General features: G+C 39.8%; 2 protein-coding genes across 4 annotated transcripts; one reads left to right on the top strand and one right to left on the bottom strand.

Annotated features, from left to right (window-relative positions):
* Positions 1-1336: 1336 nt before the first annotated feature.
* Positions 1337-22009, bottom strand: LOC117478221. 3 transcript variants are annotated; one of them, XM_034125173.1, is made up of 5 exons: positions 21848-22009; positions 15978-16328; positions 8983-9093; positions 2691-2740; positions 1337-1891 (listed from the first exon to the last, which is right to left on the bottom strand). In XM_034125173.1, the coding sequence occupies exons 2-5, from the start codon at positions 16243-16245 to the stop codon at positions 1760-1762; spliced, it is 561 nt and encodes a 186-aa protein (XP_033981064.1). In that variant the 5' UTR covers positions 16246-16328; positions 21848-22009; the 3' UTR covers positions 1337-1759. The 3 variants fall into 3 exon arrangements, with proteins under 3 accessions (XP_033981064.1, XP_033981063.1, XP_033981062.1); XM_034125172.1 differs by having other exon boundaries at positions 15978-16337; XM_034125171.1 differs by lacking the exon at positions 21848-22009 and adding an exon at positions 21420-21501 and having other exon boundaries at positions 15978-16337.
* On the top strand, positions 3652-7808 carry LOC117478220. The gene is made up of 2 exons (XM_034125169.1): positions 3652-4120; positions 6974-7808. Exons 1-2 carry the CDS (start codon positions 3806-3808, stop codon positions 7478-7480), a joined length of 822 nt encoding a protein of 273 aa, XP_033981060.1. The 5' UTR covers positions 3652-3805; the 3' UTR covers positions 7481-7808.
* Positions 22010-22273: the final 264 nt, after the last annotated feature.

Raw genomic sequence — 22273 nt, forward strand, 5'->3', positions numbered from 1 at the left:
ACTTTACCCCTGCCTATATGGTGAGCTGATTATCGAGCCTTCATTGTAACAGTCGCAGGTGTACTGTGTGTGTGCGTGTGGGGAGTGTTGCAGTAAAAAATGCCAGTGCCGCCGCCACTGTGGGCTAAGCCCCGAATGTTTTCAGGTCCAGGCGACGCCCCTGGTAACCCTGCAGTGTTCAAAAGTGTAACTACAAAATAAAAATAAATAACATGTGCCTTCTATCATACTGGGTATCTCTTTGTAAATAGGTCACAACTAGAAAGTTCAACTGACAAACACAATATTGAGTTTTTTGCACCAAATCAAAGTCAAATTAAATGCTCGTATCCCTGCATATACAATGTTTTTTTGTGTTCAATCTTATGTTCATTTATCAAGCGGTAACAGTGTAAAAGTAACATTTTAACATTATTCTCTTGTAAATGATTATAAAGATGCTAAAGAAATGTGTTATAAAACTAAAAGCAAAAGCAGACCATTATTTATACACATTTCACACAGTCTATTGCATTTTATTTGGGAAAAAAGATGCAGGAAATAGCTTAAAGGGGACCTATTATGCAAAATGCACTTGTTGATGTCTTTTATACATACATATGTGTCCCCGGTGTGAAAGGAGACTGAAAAGGTTTCAGAAAATACAACGCTCTCTCTTTTCCTCCTTACCCACATAAATGACGTCATTGGCATAATGTGGGCTGGCTTTACATTGAACTCCTGGCACACGGCGCAACATATCTTCAGTCGTCTAGCCGAAGCGCTCCCAGTAGCATCTGCTCTTGGCCTGCTCTTACGAACAAGATGTCTAAGGTAGTCGTCAAACTTTGTACTTCAGCGTCAGATTCAGGATCATACTCATAATACGCTTGAACAGCTGCAATTGTCTGGGAGAACATGCTTCTCCTCTCGTATTCACCGTAAGCATGGTATGGGCATAGATTTGTCTCAGAAATATGGTTAGACACATCGAACTGTTCTAATGAAGGTAAACACAGTGAAGGCGCTGCGTAAATACACAGCTCTCTGCGCGCAGATAGCTGATACTGTGAGAGTCCCGGACATGAATTCATAGATCAAGGCAGACTGGTTCACAGACTCTCCTGTTTTGCGAATCCGGTGCTTAAACAAATAGCTCTACACCTCTGGCCGAAATGTCCCTAAAATGAAGTCCGAGTTTGAAATATATCTCAAATAATGTATGCACTGCCATTTCCCCACATAAACATAACAGTCTGCAATCAAACGGTTGTCTCCTGTGCGCTCCACTTCCTACTTGGCGCACCGGTAACTTTCTCGTGCGAACGAAAAAGTATCTTGTGCGCACGAGAAAGTATCTTGTGTGCACGAGAAAGTATATCGTGCACACAAATGAATAAAGCGTGGCCTCGTTTTATTTAAATTGAGGCCACGAATTACATCTCGTGCACACTAATTACATCTCGTGCACACGAATTACATCTCGTGCGCACAAATTAATAAAACGTGGCCTCGTTTTATTTAAATTGAGGCCACGAATTACATCTCGTGCACACAAATTAATAAAAAGTATTTTTCTCTCTATGAACCCTCCAGGGCTCCGTGGTTTTCTGAAATAACATATCATATCCTATCATATCATAACATTTAAAAGAACAATCCTATTGGCTTCAAGTCATAGGAACCAGGACGAAGCTAGCTCCCAGGATGTTTACAAAAATATGTATTTTCCACAAGGCTCTATACTGAAACAAAAAGAGCCGTTCCATCTGCGGTCAAGTTATCTGTTCAGGTTCTTGCGACTAAACACCGCTGAATATATGACGTTCTCCTCTGCCAATCCTGATCCTCCTTGGCCAGTAGGGCGGGGCTTGTCTGCATGCTTCAGACTGGAATAGTGCATAGACACTTCCTGCAGAGACAGAAAACAAATGAAGCTCCACTCTGTAACACCACGTTGAATTCTCCTACTTTGAAACGTTTATTCATATCAGATCAATAGTATCACTATATGTGCGGAAGCCCTGAGAGGGATGTGAGATTTTCAATTTTCAAAGTCTGATCTAAATAGTTTAACTTATTTTGTTCATGATCTAAGAATAGGTGAAACGAAGCTTTGCAAGGATAATCATTTAAATTATCTACATTTAGTTTTCATCTGTGAAAAAGGGAACAGGAATCTGGGTTTAGACTTAATGGACAAATTAAAACACAGTGTACTCTACCCTCTTTCGGCCAAAATGGGTATTACAACAACAAACACTCTTAAAATCATTTTTGACAATGTTTCCCTGCTTATTTTACAGAAGACATTGGTTTTTAAAGTAACTTGGAAATACCTTTTTAAATCTTATGATACTTGCCTCTCAGGGCTTCCATAGGATTGGTATCAAGTGGCTACAGCAAATAGGTGTCCGATACATACTGTTTTTAATCAATATTGAAGCAGATACCGTTAAGAATCCATTTGAAAATCTACTTTATTTTGCAAAATGCATGAATTGGATTTACATAATGTGTATTTATTTTGCCTATTAATGTAGATATTTGTATATGTATTTGATTTTAGGGACAAAATATCAGCACTGGGAGCAGTCAGACAGTAGCTGAAACCTCTGTGTGGATCCATATACAGCATCATTTAGCAGAAATATTTACAAAAAAAGGGGAAAAGAGGTAGAAGAGGACTGTTGACATGTCACCATACTGACCTCTGTGACCTTTTGACTCGTTGGACAACAGCAGCAAACAGCCGGTGTACCTGAACACAAGGAGAGGGGGAGGGTTCAACAACACCTGCCAAACTGATTTGCCAAACAAATCTTCTGTTTTAATCAAGTTTAAATAGGACTGAGTTTAACATATTTTCAATGACTCTGAAACTTATTTTTTTAAGACAGCTTTTACATTTGTTTCAGCATATTGTGGATTGTTCCAGTATTTCTTCAAATTGTTGTACTGTTATATATGTATGTCTTGTACCTTTTTAATGCTATTTTTTTTAAAAGGTTTGCCATGTCAATTTTGTTGTCTTTTGGTAAATTGTATTTTTCCATTTGTTTCCTTGTATTCTATTTTTAGTTGTCTCATACCTGTTTATAGTTGTTTTGTTTTTTTAAACGTGTCTACTACCTCTATTTATCTTGTTTTTTTTTAAATATTTTACTGCTATGAATTTTTTTTCTGTTCTATAATCATGCTTTTGTACCTTTTCTTACCGTTTTTTTTCCTATTCTATATTTCTGTGTCTTATGCCTTTTTGTATATATTTTTGTACTTTTCTTCCCGTCATGTTAGTGTTCCTTGTATCTTTTTTAGATTATAATTTTTTTTTAAATCTCCTATTCTATATATTGTCCTTGAACCATTGTTATTGTATTTTTTTAAAACATGTTTTTCTTTTATTCAATATCTTTGTTTTTTTTATAGTATTTTATTCAATTCTATATTTATGTCTCTGATCTTTGTAATACTTGAGATATTTGAATTTTTTAATTCTCTTACTAATGTTTTGCACTAATAAAGCCCATTCCTTGTTTGTGGAAACTTCTCTAACCAGGATTATAATTGAGAAGTCCTAATGGTGCGTTCACACACGCACCATAATATAGAGGTGAATGATCCGGTGTACTGTGAGCCCAGCAGCTTCCAGTCAGTGAGTTATATATAGAGAGGGAAAACGAAAGTGAAAGCAGGGCCAGCTGTTTTTGTCAAAGCAGCAGACGGTAGCTCCGCCGTTTACCTTTCTACCCTTTCTCCTAAACAGAGAAGAGAAAAAGACTGTATTTGACGGATCTGTTCCCACGGGCAGCGGTCCTCCCCCCCCATGGCGGACTCTCTGGTCCTGGAGGCCCTGTCGGCTCTCTCCGGCTGCTCCGTGGAGCGCGGGGCCTCGACGCTCACTCCGCAGGACTTCGTCAACATCGTGGCCCTCAAGGAGTATTACAAGCAGGAAGGCTTTAAAACCCTGGAGTATCCCAGTTTGGGGTCTCTATCCCTGCACGACCTGGACGGGGAGGACCTGTACAGCTCCCCCCCCGCTCTGACGGAAGGGCCCCAGGAGAGCCACAGGACCAAACTGAAGATCAACCCCGAGGACTTCTTCCACCCGCAGTACGACTACGACTTCTCCAACATCAAGGTGAAACTCTCCTTTAATTAATCTCTTCCTTCATTTTAAACTAATATGTAGAATACCGGTGATATTATTAAATGACGGATTAAGTATCCATATAGGCCTACTGTATAAACTGAAAAGCCCCCTGAGAAAAATGTAAAATGTATGATATTAGGCTATAAATAAACTTTGATTGATTGATTGATTGACTGACCTGATAGAGTATTTATAGCAGGGGTGTCAAAATCAAGGCCCTGGGGGCCAAATCCGGCCCGCCACTTCATTTTATGTGGCCCACAAGAGCTTGCAAAGAATATAATAAGTTTATTAATAATGTTACGTGTGCCGCTTTACAGGAGAACGTTGCCCATAAACTACATGTCCCACAATGCATCTCATTGTGTGACATGCACAATGAAGAGACTTGCAATTATTTTCCCTAGACTTCTGCTTTCAGACATAGTTAATTATGAAGTTATTACCCTATCCGATAATAATCCAATGCAGAGGAAATATTGTAAAATAATACATTATTTTATATTTATTATGTATATTTATCTATGTATATTTATATAGTCTTAAAGTTACCACCGGCCCTTTGAGTGCAACCATAATTCTAATGTGGCCCGCGATGAAATTGAGTTTGACACCCCTGATTTGTAGAGAGGCGAAGTCCCGCCCTTCTACTTCCGACCCATGGGACCTTATTTCGGAAGAATTATGTATTGAAGTCAATGGGGAGAGAAAGATTATCTTTCGATCCCGTTTGAATTGTGCCACGAATTACACATAGGCCTATGATGTTTGTCAATCTTAAAAAATCATTTCCATGTCAAAAAAGTCACAGTTTGTCGTAAAACTGTTGAAATATAAGACTATGAAAAATATGCAACTAGAAAGACTACAAATCCCAGAGTCGCGTAAGCTATGTCATTAACGTTACACATTACACTCGTGTTACTCACCGAAACCTTGTAAAACCGGTCCCGCATGCTGGCTCTTACGAAACCGACTAACTCCCCTTGTGTGTATGTACAGCTCTCAACATGCCCAGACTTGTAGTGATTTTCACTTTTCGCCTCATTCTGAAAGAAAGAGGTGAAATGTGCTAACGTGACGGCCATCTTGGTGTTGGTGACGTGTGCGAGACCAGAGATGTAGTTCATTGAGCGTTTCACACAACAAAATGTGTTACTTCACAGTTTTACGACACATTTTAATTTTTTTGACTTGCAAAATTATCTTTTAAATTGACAAACATCATATGTGTAATCCCTGGCACAATTCAAACGGGATCGAAAGATAATCTTTCTCTCGCCATTGACTTCAATACATAATTTTTCCAAAATAAGGTCCCATGGGGGTCCCCCGGAAAGGGAGGGACTTCGCCTCTCTAAAGTCATGACTGAATGTGTTTGTCTTTTGCTTGAGCATGTAGCTTTACTGTAGGGAGGAAGGGAGGAAGTTAGGAAAGTTACACACACACACACACACACACACACACACACACACACACACACACACACACACACACACACACACACACACACACACACACACACACACACACACACACACACAGGAGAATGTAGGGTTAATTATCACACTCCAGGAGTAAGGCCCCGCTCACACGGGACCGTTTGCGTTTATGCACAGTATGCGTATTCAAAAAAGTATTCCGTTCACATGCATTAGTTTCATTTAACGTGTCTGTTCAAACGAGGCCGCTGGAAACGCTGTAGTACATATGCCGGGACTGTAAGTGGCGCTGTAACTTCCGCCAAAATACACCAAAAGCAGCGAAGAAGAGCAGCCCCAGCAGCCCCCGCCGCAATGTTGCCATGGCTACCCTTCTGTTCATGCCCCGCCGTGTATTTAGCAACATGTAGTTCATGTAATTCTCCATGTCCACTTGTTGCTGATGGTTGTGGTAGAGGAGCTGTAGATTTTTGCACTAATATCTGTAGCATGGTCAGTAGCAGTAGCACTAGCAGTAGCTACTGACAGGAGGAAGTGTGTGTGGCGATTGCTGGTATTCAGCGGGATATAGTCATTTCCTCAGCATATGGATAAATGCAACAGGTGAAGTTAACTGAAAGAAACCGAATCTGTGGATATTGCATCGACCGACGTCTCCGTGGAGAGGACCCGCTCAGAAAAGAGAGATATTCTCTACAAACACCGGGTGAGATCCTCCTTTGTCAATATAATGGATCAATGCATGAAATCTGACTCTGTTTATTTTGTTTAAGGAGTATATTGGGCGTTAACTATTCTGGTTTGCCTTTTATAATATTATTTCATTCAAGAACCCCTTGTGCGTTTAATTAACACAGCTATTTTTGATAGTTGCTACAGCAGTGAGCAGGAGAGGTGCTATTTTTTTTTTTTTTTCGCTATTTTTTCAGGAAATATTCGTATAGAGGTGATTACACGGACTCGGTTGACCCCCCAGAGAGTTTCGTTTGCAAATCTATCCACCTTGGGACCCGTTATCGTTTGTGGGGTCAGTTTCTATCGGCCTCGTGTAAATAATAGGGCTATACGCACGCGAAACTATGCAGATACAAGCAGTTTTCTCCTCGTGTAAACGGCGCCTAAGACACTTTCACATGTACTCTGCAGGGGCCAGGGAGCGAATGAAAGTAAAGAGTGAGGGACCAGGGTTCGAGTAAGTAAGTAAGGGAGGAAAGTGAGGTAATAAGCAAGGGAGGGAGAAGGTGAGTCAGTAAGGGGGGGAGTGAGTATAGGTGAGATAGTGAGGGAGGAAGTTAGCAAGGGAGGGAAGGAAAGACAGAGAGAGTGAGGGAGGAAGTGATGCAGCAAATGTTGCGATTAGCATGTAGCATAATAGCATGTTCCTCTGCCCCCCTACAGGATGGTAACAAGGCGTTCCTGCGGGGCGGGGAGCCGTACATCCGGCCCTGCGGGTGGAAGCGCTTCGCCCTGCGGGTCACCAAGAAGTACGATGACGACGTCTGGCTGGGGAAGGGGACAGACTCCTGGCCAGTCTCCTACCACGCAAAGAACATGGACGGCTCCCTCGGCGTCATCCTGTCCCACGGCGGAAACCCCGAAGACACGCCACAGTTTCTGGATGCCGCCGCAGCCAGTCTGGTCACCGGGGAGACAAGGGGTCAAGGGGTGTACTCCACCCCAGATATCAAGATGGCGGAGAAGTACTGCCGGAGGTTCAAGTCCAAAGTGGACGGGAAGACGTACAAAGTGGTTCTTCAGAACCGCATCAACCCGGAGAAGAGAAAGGAGTGCCAGAGGGAGAACACCTGGCTGGTCTACGTCCCCAAAGACTGCAGCGATGTGGAGAAGAGGGCCATGGTGCAGGAGTCCATCCGCCCGTACGGGCTGCTGCTGAGGCAGGCCTGACCCAGCTTAAACACACTTCTTTATAGTTACCCTGGGAATTCATTTAACCTTGAGTGTTCTTAAATACAAACTAAAAACCTCACAAAGATGATTCTCTCTCCCTCTGAAATCAGGTTAATGTTCCTGTGTGTTTGTTGTCTGTAGGAAGAGCCAACAAACCACTCCAGCCTTTATTCTTAGGTTTTCTTTTTTCTTTTCTCAAATGGCAACCATACTTCACTGAGGGACTTCCTGCCTTATTTGGTAGCCTTATAATTTGAACCTTATGTAACACAACAGTGTTGCAATTGATCGGTGTAATTACAAGAAAATAAAATGTTAATGAACATCTGGCTGTGGTTTACTTTGTAAACATTGAACATACAGTAAATACAAAGAAGTAGTTTTATTCATGGTGTCATCTAGTGGTGAACTATAATGTTTTTCTTTACTGTAGGGGACATTAGTTCTGCCTAATGAGAACACTTTTGACAAAGTAGTGAAATTCAATTAATGTAATTAATGTAAAGAAGAACATTTTAATAGATTGTTTTCTTCTTCTTTGCACAAAATGATTTGACCATTTAACTGAATTCATTATCTATGCCTGGTCAATTTATGAGTTTTTTTTCTATAGATCATTACTTTTATTGCAGTTATTGACTCATTAGTGTAGCCTTCATTTTCCAGTTTTGTTGTCCATATATCCGATAAGACTACAAATCCACTAATGGGGGGGCACACTCAGATGTTTCGCGCTTGAATCAGTTTTTCCAGTTCTTGTATGTCTGAATAGTTCTGTGTAAATATATGATGTGCAGATCTGTGTATAGGAGGTGCTTACATATTTTATATCGTAGTATTTAACAAGGTGATATGTGTTCTCTTCAGGGATGATAATCTATTGCCAATTTCAGAACCACATTTATTACATTGTAGGATTATAACTTTGGAGGGATGTGTAAGCATCACTTTATTTATTATAATTAATGGTGTCGTATAAATAGTTAGATTCTGTAAAGTAACTAGTAAAAAAGCGCTGTTTTATAAATGTTGTTAAGTAAAAACTACATGATAAAGAAAGGATAATGTTCGCACAGCGCTCTTAAATTGCAATAATGGCCAACTTGCTCACTTATTACAAAGCTACTTACTGAAACAATCAATAATTTGACATGAAATATTGATTTAAAATGTATTTTATAATTTTAGCTTTAAGAAATAGTCTGGTCTCTGTGTTATTGAGTCCAAACTGCATCCATAGCAACAGTCTGTTATCCTTACAAGCGTCTACTAAAAATAAATAACAGACCGTAGAGTGTCTTAATGGACCGATCAGAATGAAGTTCTCAACAAACCTTAAAGTACAAGTACCTTAATCTCGTGCTCAAGCAGTTGTTTTGAGTACATGTGTTGAGTACTTTCCACCACTAGGGGGAGACACTTTCCACACATTGCCCTTCCGTCAATCACAAAGATGGAGGACACACGCACATGACACACACACACAAGCAAACACACACCTGCGCACCAGCAGAGTCCAGCGATGAGGATGCAGCCGAGGACGAGTACAGCAGGAAGAACCCACATCCACACACTCCAACATGGCTGCCCTGCTGACAGCCCGTCCACTCCTGGAAACACAAAGTACAGGACGAGTTCACTGACTGCTGGATAATCCTTTAGAACAAGGTTCAAAGTTCAAGGTTCAAGGCTTTTATTGGAATAACTCCCATTATTCAATGTTTCTGAAATATTATTGATCGGATAAGTGCGAAAAGACTCCACGGTAACTATGGAGCAATCAACAAAGGATTGCTTCCTGCAATGTTTTGGTACTGGTGGTTATTTCCATGTGCAAAACAGGGATGTTTAAAAGCTGAATCTCTTTTTGAGGGACACTTGACCGTTTTAAAACTAAATGCACATTTTGCAAACTGCTTTTTTAATGCACCCTACCTTTAAACAATTAGAAAATACATTCTGATGATTGGAAGTTATGACTGATGAATGAAAACGATATATTTTTTGAAAATGTAAAGGGGAACATGACCCTTTGTAGTTATTTAAAGACAATTATCAGTCACCTTCATGTAAATACTTTGGTGTAATGATAGATTAGATGACATTAAATATACCTGCAGAAGGACAAGAGAAATAATTCATTTTCTCCGGCTGCTTGGGTCTAAAGAGTAGTCACATTTTTATTTTGTTTCTAATATCTGTGATTTTGAGTTTTCTACAGTGTTGCAATTCTACATGTACAAGTGATGGTCCACCGCTTTAAAGTGAAAACTGCTCCACCAAATGAAAATCTGCTCAAAGACTGTAGGTCTATCCTTTGAGAAACTCTATGAATCAACCTACCATAAGTCAGCCATGTCCTGAACAGCTAACAGGTTATTAATAAGATCAAATCGGAGATACACCTCTTTTGTGCAGCAGATCCTCAAATTAAATACGGAGATTAGTCCCAGATCAAATGTACCAATAGAAACTAATCTAATGATCAACCTGTGAAGAAAGGATAGAGGCTAAAGAGATGAAGTCTTGCTCACTTTATAGAGCCAACATTAACTTCAAGCCAACCACTAACCAAGTGGCAATTAAATAAACATTTCCTGCAAACACACCACTGATGATGCTTGCCAATGCCACCAGATTAGAAGAAACATCACCACTGAAACTTCTGCTTTCTACAGAAATGTAATAATCACATTTATGTCAGGGTCTATTTATCACAGTATGATTTTGTCATTATGGTTAACTTTACACCCTAACCTGATCATTTTTATGAATTGTTGCTTTGCTCAAACCTTCAGAACTTTCATTCAAATTCTTTTTCAGTTCTTTATGATTTGGTTACGTTGGCCGACAGGGGCAAAAACGTTTCAACAGGCCAAAAAAGAAAGAAAAAGAGAGTCCAAATTAAAAAAAGAAATGTGCCAAAACACAATCTTCACCAACACATGCAGCATTTACTGAAAGGGCTGCATAAACAAAACGCTGCAAATAAAAAAAACTGCAAGAAACTCAAAGCATGACAGAAACCAGGGGACACTAAAAAGTGTCACAGATTGGACCGAAGCGCTTTTTGATGTTCAGGATTATAAAGCTGGACAACTGTCTCTGTTGCCAGAGTGAGTCTGTTTAATAACTTTAAGTGTTTGTCAGTATATGTGGAATGACTAGATTAGCTACTTTAGATAGCTAGCTTACAGCAGATCTGCAATTACACGATCACATTGTTAAAATAAGCAGACAAATACGTACATTTTGGTAAGTCTCCAGTGACGGTTGGCCAGCTGTGTGCAGCTCTTTTTAGTCCCCTGGTTTCCTTTGTGTTTTGAGCGTCTTACAATTTTTTTTTACCCTTACCCTTATAGTATACGCCCCTCATGTGTTGTCAAGTTGGTGAATGTTTGTTCATTTGCATGTGTTTTGGCACATTTGCCTTTTTATTTGCACCGTTTCTGAAGCTGCAGCGTGTTTTAGGAAGTGTTTGAGTCCGCTGTAGTCCATTTGCACCTCGGCATCCTAACATTTTGTCTTGTTGAAGCAATAACCCTGATTTGTCAGTGTATTCCGTTATTGTCTTAAAAAAAAAGCTTAAAAAAACAACTATATATAACTCTGCTTCTTTTTTAACCTTTGACTTCAGACATAAAACTAGGCTACATCTGAAATCCACATTATTAAAGGGGACCTATCATGCAAAATGCACTTTTTGATGTCTTTTATAGATAAATATGTGTCCCCGGTGTGTCGGGGAACTCACGCAGCGTCAGAAAATAAAACCCTCTCTCTTTTCCTCCGTACCCAAATCTCTAAAAACGGGGGTATAACAGAGCTGATCCAGATTTGCGTCCGATATGACGTAATATCGGAAATGTGGACCCACGGCACTATCAGAAAGCTGCTATCAGAAACAATGCCCGACTGTTTTGGACGTAATATGGTCGGTGTTTACATTAGCATCGCTAACACTCAGAGCTAACCTGTACTGGAGAACATGTGTGTGAAGAAGCAGGAAATAAAAAGGAACTCACCTTGTGGTATAACCGGCAAGAGAGAAAGCCTTTGAGCTCCATACTGTTTCAGAGATAATCCTTGATAATCCATGATATGGCGTTTCATCACGGCAGTATTTAGTTTAGACCAGCGGTTTTCAAAGTGTGAGGCGCGCCTCCCCTGGGGGGCGCCAGAGAGCTTCAGGGGAGGCGCAGCGTGAGAAAAAAATAAAGAGAAACAGTGAAATCTAGCTCGTTAACTTCAGCTAACTTTATGCGAGCGGCAACATGGATCGATTTTTAGTGAAGTTATCTAAAGTGAGAGAGGAGACAGCGTCTGGCCACCCCAGTTGGCAGCTTTGTTTTGAAATAAAAGTTGTGGCTCATCGGACATTTATCAGAGAAAATCCCTGATGTCCGAGGGCAAGTGAATGCAGCACAAGACGCGAGCCTTGTAACCCTGGCGCGAGCGAGGAAATGTGATTGGCGGCGATTTCAATTGAACGGGCGGCAGAAAACGAGAAGCATTCGGACCCAAGTACACGGAAGGAATAAGGTATTTGCGGTCTACAATGACAGAGAAGAGACTGTCAAGTGTGGCTGTACTCAGCATTGAATCAAAACGCACTAAAGCTTTGGATCTTAATATTTTGTGAGGCGTTTTGCTGAACAAGATGGTAATCGCCGCATTCAGCTGTAATAGGCATGCCAACTTGATGCTCTGCTCACGGATGACTCGAGCATAAAAAACTGTTAAGATGATGACCTTACGTGTGTACATATATTTTTTTCTTTGTGGGGTCTGCCCTGAGAAAGTCAAATAAGATGGTGTGTACAACTACACTGCCCAGACAAAAATAAGTAACCACTTTGATTTAACTAGGCCAGTAGGTAAGGGCATTCCACTGGTTAATAATACCCCTGCATTATAGCAACAACAATAATAATAATAATAATAGCAATAATAATTGTGAGGGGGGGCGCGACTGTTCTTATGTTCTCTGAGGGGAGGCTCACCTTCCCACACTTTGAAAACCCCTGGTTTAGACAGTAGCTACCGGGTCCCGCATGAGCTCAAACCCCTCCTTTTTTATTTGTTATCAATTTAATTTTTTTTAAAGCTTTATACCCCAAATCAGCACTTTTGAAACAGGAAGTGAAATAGAGGGATACACTCAAAGAAACAACTTGTAGGATTTACTTGATTAAATCTTAGCAAGTATTTGCACTTACTTTTTCTAAGTATATTTTACTGCTGTAATATCAAGTAGAACTTACTTTCCAGTATCAAGTAAAATGTACTTATCACCAGACGTAACATTTGTGAAAATATTAAGTAAATCTTACTTAATGTTTAAGTTACACGTTATATTTATTTGAACTAATTAAGTAAAGTCTAATTATTTTCTTCATGGACAGGAACATCACTGTTATCAAATTATTAAGTAAATATTATATATCTGTAATAGTTACTGTTATGAAGTAAATAAGTAGATTTTATCATATTTTTTCTGTTTAAAATGTTGAATTACTCATTTGTTTGAAGTTATATTACTCACTTTAATTACGTAATTGTTACTCATTTACTTTTGAAAAATGTTACCTAATAAATGTAATAATCTATGCATTTAATATACATTGAGCACAAATCACACAACTAAAACACAATACAATTCAACTTTATTTTGTCAACAATTCAATCACTATTAACCGACAACATTAACATTATAATAACTGCATGCAACATTAACATTATCTTATCAAAAAATACAAAATCTACTCCATCATAGATTTGGAGTGGTGCTTTTTAAACATTCAATACAAACGTTTCTTTACCTAAGGAGGGGGAAAAAACATATAACAGAATATGAATAGACGGCAACAACTGTAATCCGTGTGAGAGAGAGAAAGAGGGAGAAATGTTTATACGGAGAAAGAAAAAAATGGCAGAGGGGGGACACAGAGATTGATACAGCTCCCTGAAACTGAGCAATTGCAACATGGACAGTGGAAGGTACATATGAAGAACACATTTTCCATGTCTTTAAGGCAGCAGGTTCACCTTCAAAGCTTGTACTTGTTAGGATTATGTTTTAAACAGGACCCAGGCGCAGGCAATGACTGAAGATGTTTAAATGGTTTATTGTTCGGAGACTCAGGCAGGTTTGGAGACTATGGAGGTCCGGAGTGGAGGTAGGCAGTTCAGGCTGGACTGAGAACAGGGCAGGCAGGTATGGTGAAGGAAGAAGCAGGCAGGTTGGCTGGAAGCTCTGGTGGCCGATGGCTGAGGGATCGCACTGGAAGCACAAGGAGAAACTAATTACAAAAAAGTACAGAATAACACGCAGACAGGATAACTGAATTGAGCAGCCAGGAGGATGCAATACCACTGGTGTAGAAAACAATCTGGCGGTGAGTTGCTGGGAGACTGGAGTAGATATGCTGTGTCTTGATTGGATTGATGAGGGACAGCTGAGCCGGTCGGCCAGGTGAGTGCAATCAGGCTGCTGCCTGCAAGGGAAACCACACCCCCTCCACACACACAGGGGAACAAACAGGGACACACAGGGACACAGTTTGGGCCGTGACAGTACTTTTGGGGTCAGCTTAATCCCATCCAGTCCGAGAAAAAGTTACATACAAGACATGAAAATGAAAGAATTTGCCCTAATTGCTCAGTTTGTGTACGGTATCTAGACAAATGTGTGTGAAGAGCACTCCAACTTTTAAATGAACAAGGACAATCTGAGTACAAGCATGGTATTGACCGGCCTTGACCGCTGTGTAGATGATTCAATCTATAATGCTTTATGAGCTGTAAACGTTTTGATGTCGTGAAGTTGCAATGTTTGCATGACCATCTCATAATATAAAGAGTCCTACATGTTCTCCCTGGTGAGACCAGCTTGGAAATCTGTCAACTGTCTTCCTCCCTAGACCTCAACTGGCTCCAGCCGCTCCACTTAAAAGTAAGGCCACTCTGTAAATGAACAGACATAATTTGTAATATTAAAACAATGGTTTAAACATTTATCCACAATTTTATATTACATTTCGCAGTGAAGAATAACAGTAATAATATATCCCTCTACTTGCCTGAGCAATCACTCCAATTAGACTCCACTGGCTCACTGCTGTACTGCTATGCTTCCTGTTGATAGACAGATATGTAAATAAGACAGATGAACTTCGTGAATATAACATTTCCACTTAATTAGACTTGATTGAATATTTGAAGAAAAAAAATTAAACAATTGGTGGAAACAGTATGTGGATATTTTACTAAAGTAAAAGTAGCAATACCACAGTGTATATTTATAACAGAGTATTTACTCTGTTACAAGTAAAAGTCATGCATTCACAACCTTACTTAAGTAAAAATTCAAAAGTATTAGTATCAAAATAAACTTAAAGTAAAAAGTACTCATTATGCAGAATGGCTCATTTGACAATAATATGTATTATATCACTGGATTATAATTAGTGATGCACTAACTTACAGGTCTCAAACTGCAGAAAAAATACTTTAACTTACTGTAAAAAAAACAACAACAATATAATTATAAGACATTTTAAGCCGTGTGTGTGTTTACTGTAAACTTTGGAAAACTGCGGCTAACGCTAACTCAGCTAACATTACTTTTCCTCTCCTCTGCTTTTGACAATGCTATTCCAACTGTTATGACCTTAGTTTTATAGACGTGAAATAAAACGTGGAACCTTCTTTAGATGCATGTGAGTGTTGTTTTAAATTATCTGGTAAATTACAGTTACGGTTAGCTAGCTAACAGCACGTAACATATCTAAAACATAATCTCTCAACTTTGTGAACTAATGCACAGAAACGTTAACATGGTTCAAGCAAACAAGAATCAGGCTATTATGCACAAAGACACATATATTATCATAAGTCTTAAACAGAGAGACAATAACTTACCAACACTTCTTTTTCCAGCCATGCAGCTCCTCCAACAGCCTTCAAATGTGCAACTGCAAACCCAACTGCACCGTCGTCCAAAAACGCGGGTATCTTGTCTTGTCAAGACGCATGCGCGGATTCAAACAGCTACTATGGTTTTAGATTAACATTTACTTAGTATTTTAAGGTTTATGAGCAGTGACTATAAATCATTTAAATAGTATGAGTAAATATATAATAAAACGTACTCCTCCCACACTGTAAATGTATTACATGAATAAAAGGTGTATACATTTAAAATGTTACTTAAGAAATTCTAGTTCTTTGTGAATCTTGATATTACCATGTAAAAAGTACGACAGTTAATTAAATATATTTTACTACACCAAAAAGTCAGTTTTTTGAGTGTATGAGGCATGGCTAGAATGGGTGATCTGTTTGGTATTTTGAGCAAAACACTTCATAGACATGTTTTTTATATATTTTTATATGTGAAATGTCCTGTGCTGCTGCTGTCATGACCTCCCTTGTAAAACAATATTTCAAAATCTCGGTGGGAATATTCAGGTTGAAAAAATAACATTCTTACCATCAACAACGAGATGCATCCCTCTGTTAACATGAGTAGCTCCGGAGCAGCGTCCAGAGCAGAAATAAAGCCCGGCGTCCTGCTCCTCTGCCTGGAGGATGTGCAGAGTCAGCGTTCCGCTCTCCATTTCCCCACTTGTGCCGAAGCGACTTACTGCCGCATTGAAGGACACAGTAATTTCTTTCAGTTTAGTTTCTGTGACCGTCAGCAGAGGCAGCAGCTTATTGGAGCGCACAATGTACCAGGTGAGCTCTGCGCACAACGTCATGTTACAGGTCAGCGAGACGTTCTCTCCCGCCTGGACCACAAGGGCAGGGCGGAGAACAGGTGCGGCTGAAGATTGGTGATATCCTGCAACACCTGAAGAGAGGTGAGGAAGTCAGACTATGAGGCTGATGCTAACATGTTACTAAATATTGGAGTGAAAAATATAGAGGTGCAGGAATGAGTCCCAAAACGCGGAAATTAGTTAGCATTGTAGCACTTTTGGGCTCTCTTAGCTCGTGTCAATGATTAATCTTTGGTTAGATACCCTGAATAAGGTGTGAAGTTTTACAAGCTTACAATATTAATTTTTTTGTGGAGTAGGGAGACCAGGGACAGTTGTAACACGGGACAGTTGTAACGCCTTCAATATCTCCAATCACAAACAAGCTAGAGTGATGAAACTCACTCTGCACATGCTCAGTTAGATCGAAAGATCGCTGTGAAAAAAAGGAGCCACGTTTAAATCTCTCGTGAAAGATATCAGCAAAAGTTTGTTTCTGAGGTAAAAAATGTTTAAAAAATGATATGATGTATTTTTTGGATACTGTCTTGAGGTCAAATGTCTAGGAATCCAAACTAGTATTATTAGAATCACTGTTTTGTAAGCAAAAAATATAACTAGCTAAATATGGGTCAAGCTAGCAATCAGGCGAAAACATGACTGGTGGTCCTGGGACGGTTGTAACACGGACCACAAAGGGGAGAAAAAGAAGAGAAACCGCTGTCCTCACAGACACTCCTATAAAAAATCAACTCGAGGCTGAGAAAAAAAAGTCTAACGCAAACAAGTCTAAAGCGAAGAGAAAAATGAATTTCTGCAAAAACCCCAAACCCAACAAGAAGCAGAAGATTCAGGACTCATCTGATGAAGATGAAGCTCAATACTGCATTGTGTGCCTGGAGAGCTACTCCAGGTCCAAGGAGATCTGGCTGCACTGTTGGCCAAAGCCTGGGCACACAAGGACTGCACAGATGGAAGTGACTTTTACACCTGCCACAACTGTGAATCAGATGAATTCCATCTGGTGTTCTGTTTTAAGTTCTGTTCATTGTGCATTGTTTGTTGGAGGATGAGTGAAACCCCATTAAAATCTTGTTGCCTTAGAATTTGACAGCTTTCCCTATATTTTTGTCATGTAGTGTGAAAAAAGGTAACCGTTATTAACATGTTAACATGTCCCTGGCATGTGTTACAACCGTCCCTGGCATGTGTTACAACCGTCCCTGTACACTGGGATGGTTGTAACAGTTGAGTGACTGTTTTTAAATACATTTTCCAACCTGTACTTATTTCATAAAATCACTTAAATACATTGTTTCAGTAGTTGACACATTGAGAATGTATAATATAGCAAAATGGCTATCCTAATGTAAATGTTTGTTTACTTATTGGGGAAAACCCAAAAAGTGTTACAACTGTCCCTGGTCCCCCTAAATACCCCCCCCCGGAACCCCTTCCAATGCTAACTTCTAGTTCAGCCAACAAAAACACGTCATCACTGCACCACTCTATAAGAACAGGATGTGGCCAAAAGTGTGTGCACACTTCTGTGCTGTACTGTTGGTCATAGTTGGGGCCCCTTGGTTCCAATATAAGGGAACTCTCACCCAAAAAATCTGTGTATCAATCACCTGTGTGACCTTGAATTTGAGAGGAATTTCTTTTCCTCATATGCCTCCATACTTAACAAAGAAGAAGAATGGAGAAAGTCTTACGGTGGCCCGGAAGTGCAAGACACCACAGCATTTCACAAAACACCACAGCATTTCAGAAAACACCGCAGCATTTCAGAAAACGCTACAGCATTTCAGAAAACGCATCAGCATTTCAGAAAACGCCACAGCATTTCAGAAAACACCACAGCATTTCAGAAAACGCTACAGCATTTCAGAAAACGCATCAGCATTTCAGAAAACGCCACAGCATTTCAGAAAACGCATCAGCATTTCAGAAAACGCAACAGCATTTCAGAAAACGCATCAGCATTTCAGAAAACACAACAGCATTTCAGAAAACACCACAGCATTTCACAAAACGCCGCAGCATTTCAGAAAACACAACAGCATTTCACAAAACACAACAGCACTTCACAAAACACAACAGCATTTCAGAAAATGCCACAGCATTTCAGAAAACACCACAGCATTTCAGAAAACACCACAGCATTTCAGAAAACACAACAGCATTTCAGAAAACACCACAGCATTTCACATTGGACGGAAAGGGTATTCCTTTAGGGAGAACACTTCTTGTTTGTGATTGGACAGAGCCAGCCAGAGAAGCACTGCTGTGATTGGTTGTTTTTGCTGCCAGTCAAGAAATGACGCTTCGTGATTGGTCAGCACCCGAGCGCAACATGTCCCAACACATCAACCGTTAGCTGTTAGCACACACTCAGAGCTCACAGCTCCTCATATCTGTTCAGAAACTGGACAAAAGTTAAACAAGTACAAACCACAGACTGTCTATATCATGGCGAATACAGTCGCTGCTTTATTTATGTCTGTATGACGCTGTTGTGAGTGTGGACGGAGCAGCTACAGGTTAGTTTAGCCTGATCGATCCGCCCCCTCTCCAGCACGTCTTGTTTGAATGATAGGAGTAAACACTGACAGCTGCGGTGAAACTCGACAACAAAATGAACATATTGACCGTGATTTAATTGTAATACACGTTTCAAAGTGATGCCGAAGTAACTACATACTGATACCGGTTAGTAAAAACCATGAATTAATGCTTTGACAAGTCTGCAGACAAGACGGCAGGCGAAAAGCTTTTAAAATGCGTGTTTTCTGAATGGAATCGGATCCATCAGGCTAAACTAACCTGTAGCTGCTCCGTCCACACTCACAACAACGTCATACAGACATAAATAAAGCAGCGACTGTATTCGCCATGACATATACAGTCTATGGTTTGTACTTGTTTAACTTTAGTCCCGTTTCTGAACAGATATGAGGAGCTGTGAGCTCTGAGTGTGTGCTAACAGCTATATGTCCCAACACATCAGCCGTTAGCTGTTAGCACACACAGTGTGTGCTAACAGCTAACGGCTGATGTGTTGGGACATATAGCTGTTAGCACACACTCAGAGCTCACAGCTCCTCATATCTGTTCAGAAACTGGACAAAAGTTAAACATGTATAAACCACAGACTGTCTATGTCATGGCGAATACAGTCGCTGCTTTATTTATGTCTGTATGACGTTGTTGTGAGTGTGGACGGAGCAGCTACAGGTTAGTTTAGCCTAATGGATCCGATTCCATTCAGAAAACACGCATTTTAAAAGCTTTTCGCCTGCCGTATTGTCTGCAGACTTGTCAAAGCATTAATTCATGGTTTTTACTAACCGGTATCAGTATGTAGTTACTTCGGCATCACTTTGAAACGTGTATTACAATTAAATCACGGTCAATATGTTCATTTTGTTGTAGTTGGTATCTCCCATAGGATTTACATGGAGATACGCCCCGCCCCCTCTCCAGCGTGTCTTGTTTGAATGACAGGAGCAAACACAGCTGACAGCCGCCGTGAAACTCGAGCGATTAGAGCGATGCGAATATTGGGTAGTCTACCATAGTATTTACATGGAGATAAGCCCCTTAAAAACCATGAATTAATAAAGCATTAATTCATGTTTTTTTCGCATCGCTCTAATCGCTCGAGTTTCACCGCAGCTGTCAGTGTTTTCTGAAATGCTGTTGTGTTTTGTGAAATGCTGTAGTGTTTTGTGAAATGCTGTGTTGTTTTCTGAAATGCTGTTGTGTTTTCTGAAATGCTGTTGTGTTTTGTGAAATGCTGTTGTGTTTTGTGAAATGCTGTGGTGTTTTCTGAAATGCTGTGGTGTTTTGTGAAATGCTGTAGTGTTTTCTGAAATGCTGTAGTGTTTTCTGAAATGCTGTAGTGTTTTGTGAAATGCTGTAGTGTTTTGTGAAATGCTGTGGTGTTTTCTGAAATGCTGTGGTGTTTTCTGAAATGCTGTTGTGTTTTCTGAAATGCTGTTGTGTTTTCTGAAATGCTGTAGTGTTTTGTGAAATGCTGTTGTGTTTTGTGAAATGCTGTTGTGTTTTCTGAAATGCTGTAGTGTTTTGTGAAATGCTGTGGTGTTTTGTGAAATGCTGTGGTGTTTTCTGAAATGCTGTGGTGTTTTCTGAAATGCTGTTGTGTTTTCTGAAATGCTGTTGTGTTTTCTGAAATGCTGTAGTGTTTTGTGAAATGCTGTTGTGTTTTGTGAAATGCTGTTGTGTTTTCTGAAATGCTGTAGTGTTTTGTGAAATGCTGTAGTGTTTTGTGAAATGCTGTGGTGTTTTGTGAAATGCTGTGGTGTTTTCTGAAATGCTGTTGTGTTTTGTGAAATGCTGTTGTGTTTTCTGAAATGCTGTGGTGTTTTCTGAAATGCTGTGGTGTTTTCTGAAATGCTGCGGCGTTTTGTGAAATGCTGTGGCATTTTGTGAAATGCTGTTGTGTTTTGTGAAATGCTGTGGTGTTTTCTGAAATGCTGTAGTGTTTTCTGAAATGCTGTAGTGTTTTCTGAAATGCTGTTGTGTTTTCTGAAATGCTGTGGTGTTTTGTGAAATGCTGTGGTGTCTTGCACTTCCGGGCCACCGTAAAGTCTTGATGAACTGATTGAAATGGGGGTAGCATTTTAAGCATTTGATTTTTGCTTAAAAAAATAAATGCTTTTTTTGTAGTCCACACATTAACCCTAACCCAATTTACGATATCAATCGTAAGTTGATATCACAACATCAACTTACGATTGATGTTGTGATATTACTATTTCAATAATTATAACAAAAAATGTTTCAAAAATAAGTTACCCACAGAAAAAAATACAATAACATTTAAGATCTCTAGTAGCTCCCAACCTGGGGTCACGACCCTCAATGGGTCCTTCTGTAAATCTAGCAGTCATATGATTAAAGGAATAGTACAGAAAATGTTCTGGTGGGCAAAATCATGTTTATTTTTTTAATGTTGTTTCTTATAACTCAGGTTTTCGTTGGTGAAAAATCCCAAAACAAAAAAAGATCCCCCAAAACGTTTGTTTTAAACAGGATCTCATCTAAATCTTATTTTGTGCTGAGGAACTATTTCAGAAACGTATTGAGGTGTGATAATGATCTTATTTTGTTTTACACAAGGACTACCCCAAGTTGCATGTAACACTCACAGTCTGCATGAAGAGGACGTACCACAGGGACAAGGTCATGCCCTCTGACCCCCTGAGGGTCCATACATTATGATTAAACCATGTTCCCGCTGTGGCACGAATAAAGGATTTCTGATTCAGTCCTGCCAATTGTTTTTCTTTCAGTTTAGCTTTGGTATTTTTGTCTGTGACTTCACAGCAACCACCTGACTCCAAATATTATGAGTCAACATCATGAGCATAAACATCATAAACAAAACAGTCATACGTAAAAAACAAATCTCTCAAGTTAAGGCTCATCTAATTCCAAATACCTTGAATTGCTCTATAAAGCACCTGGAAAGTAATTCACATGCCCTTGAATTTGATGTATAGAGAGCATGTGAAGCTGGAGCCATGCTTGAATTTAAACCAGAAAATAAATATTAAAATATGAATAGTTAACTCACAAATGAAGGTGAGGATCCATATGACACCTGCCATCATCTAATAACAAATACAGCTGGCTGCAGGAGGACTGATCTGTTCAATAAGTAACAAACAGTGATTTCATTGGGAGGAAGTGAGCGGGGACTTTATTTCCATGCAGGGCACGCTGAGAGACCACCAATATCTTTATTATAGCAGAAAACGGAAGAGTGAATTATTTCCATGAAACACGCACAAACACGCACGCACACAAACACACACACACACACACACACCACACACTCTCTTCCACAGACTGAAAGTGATGGAGCTGCAGCCCTTGGGTTTCGTTTCTGCGGAGATCAGTCAATGTATCTGCATTATGCAACAAAACCGGAAATACTTCAAAATAAACAATTGTATAAACCAAGAACGTATTAAGCGGCGAGAAATCCCCTCCACACACG

The sequence above is a fragment of the Trematomus bernacchii genome, unplaced genomic scaffold, assembly GCF_902827165.1.
Source record: "Trematomus bernacchii unplaced genomic scaffold, fTreBer1.1, whole genome shotgun sequence".
In the NCBI taxonomy this organism is placed as follows: Eukaryota; Metazoa; Chordata; class Actinopteri; order Perciformes; family Nototheniidae; genus Trematomus; species Trematomus bernacchii.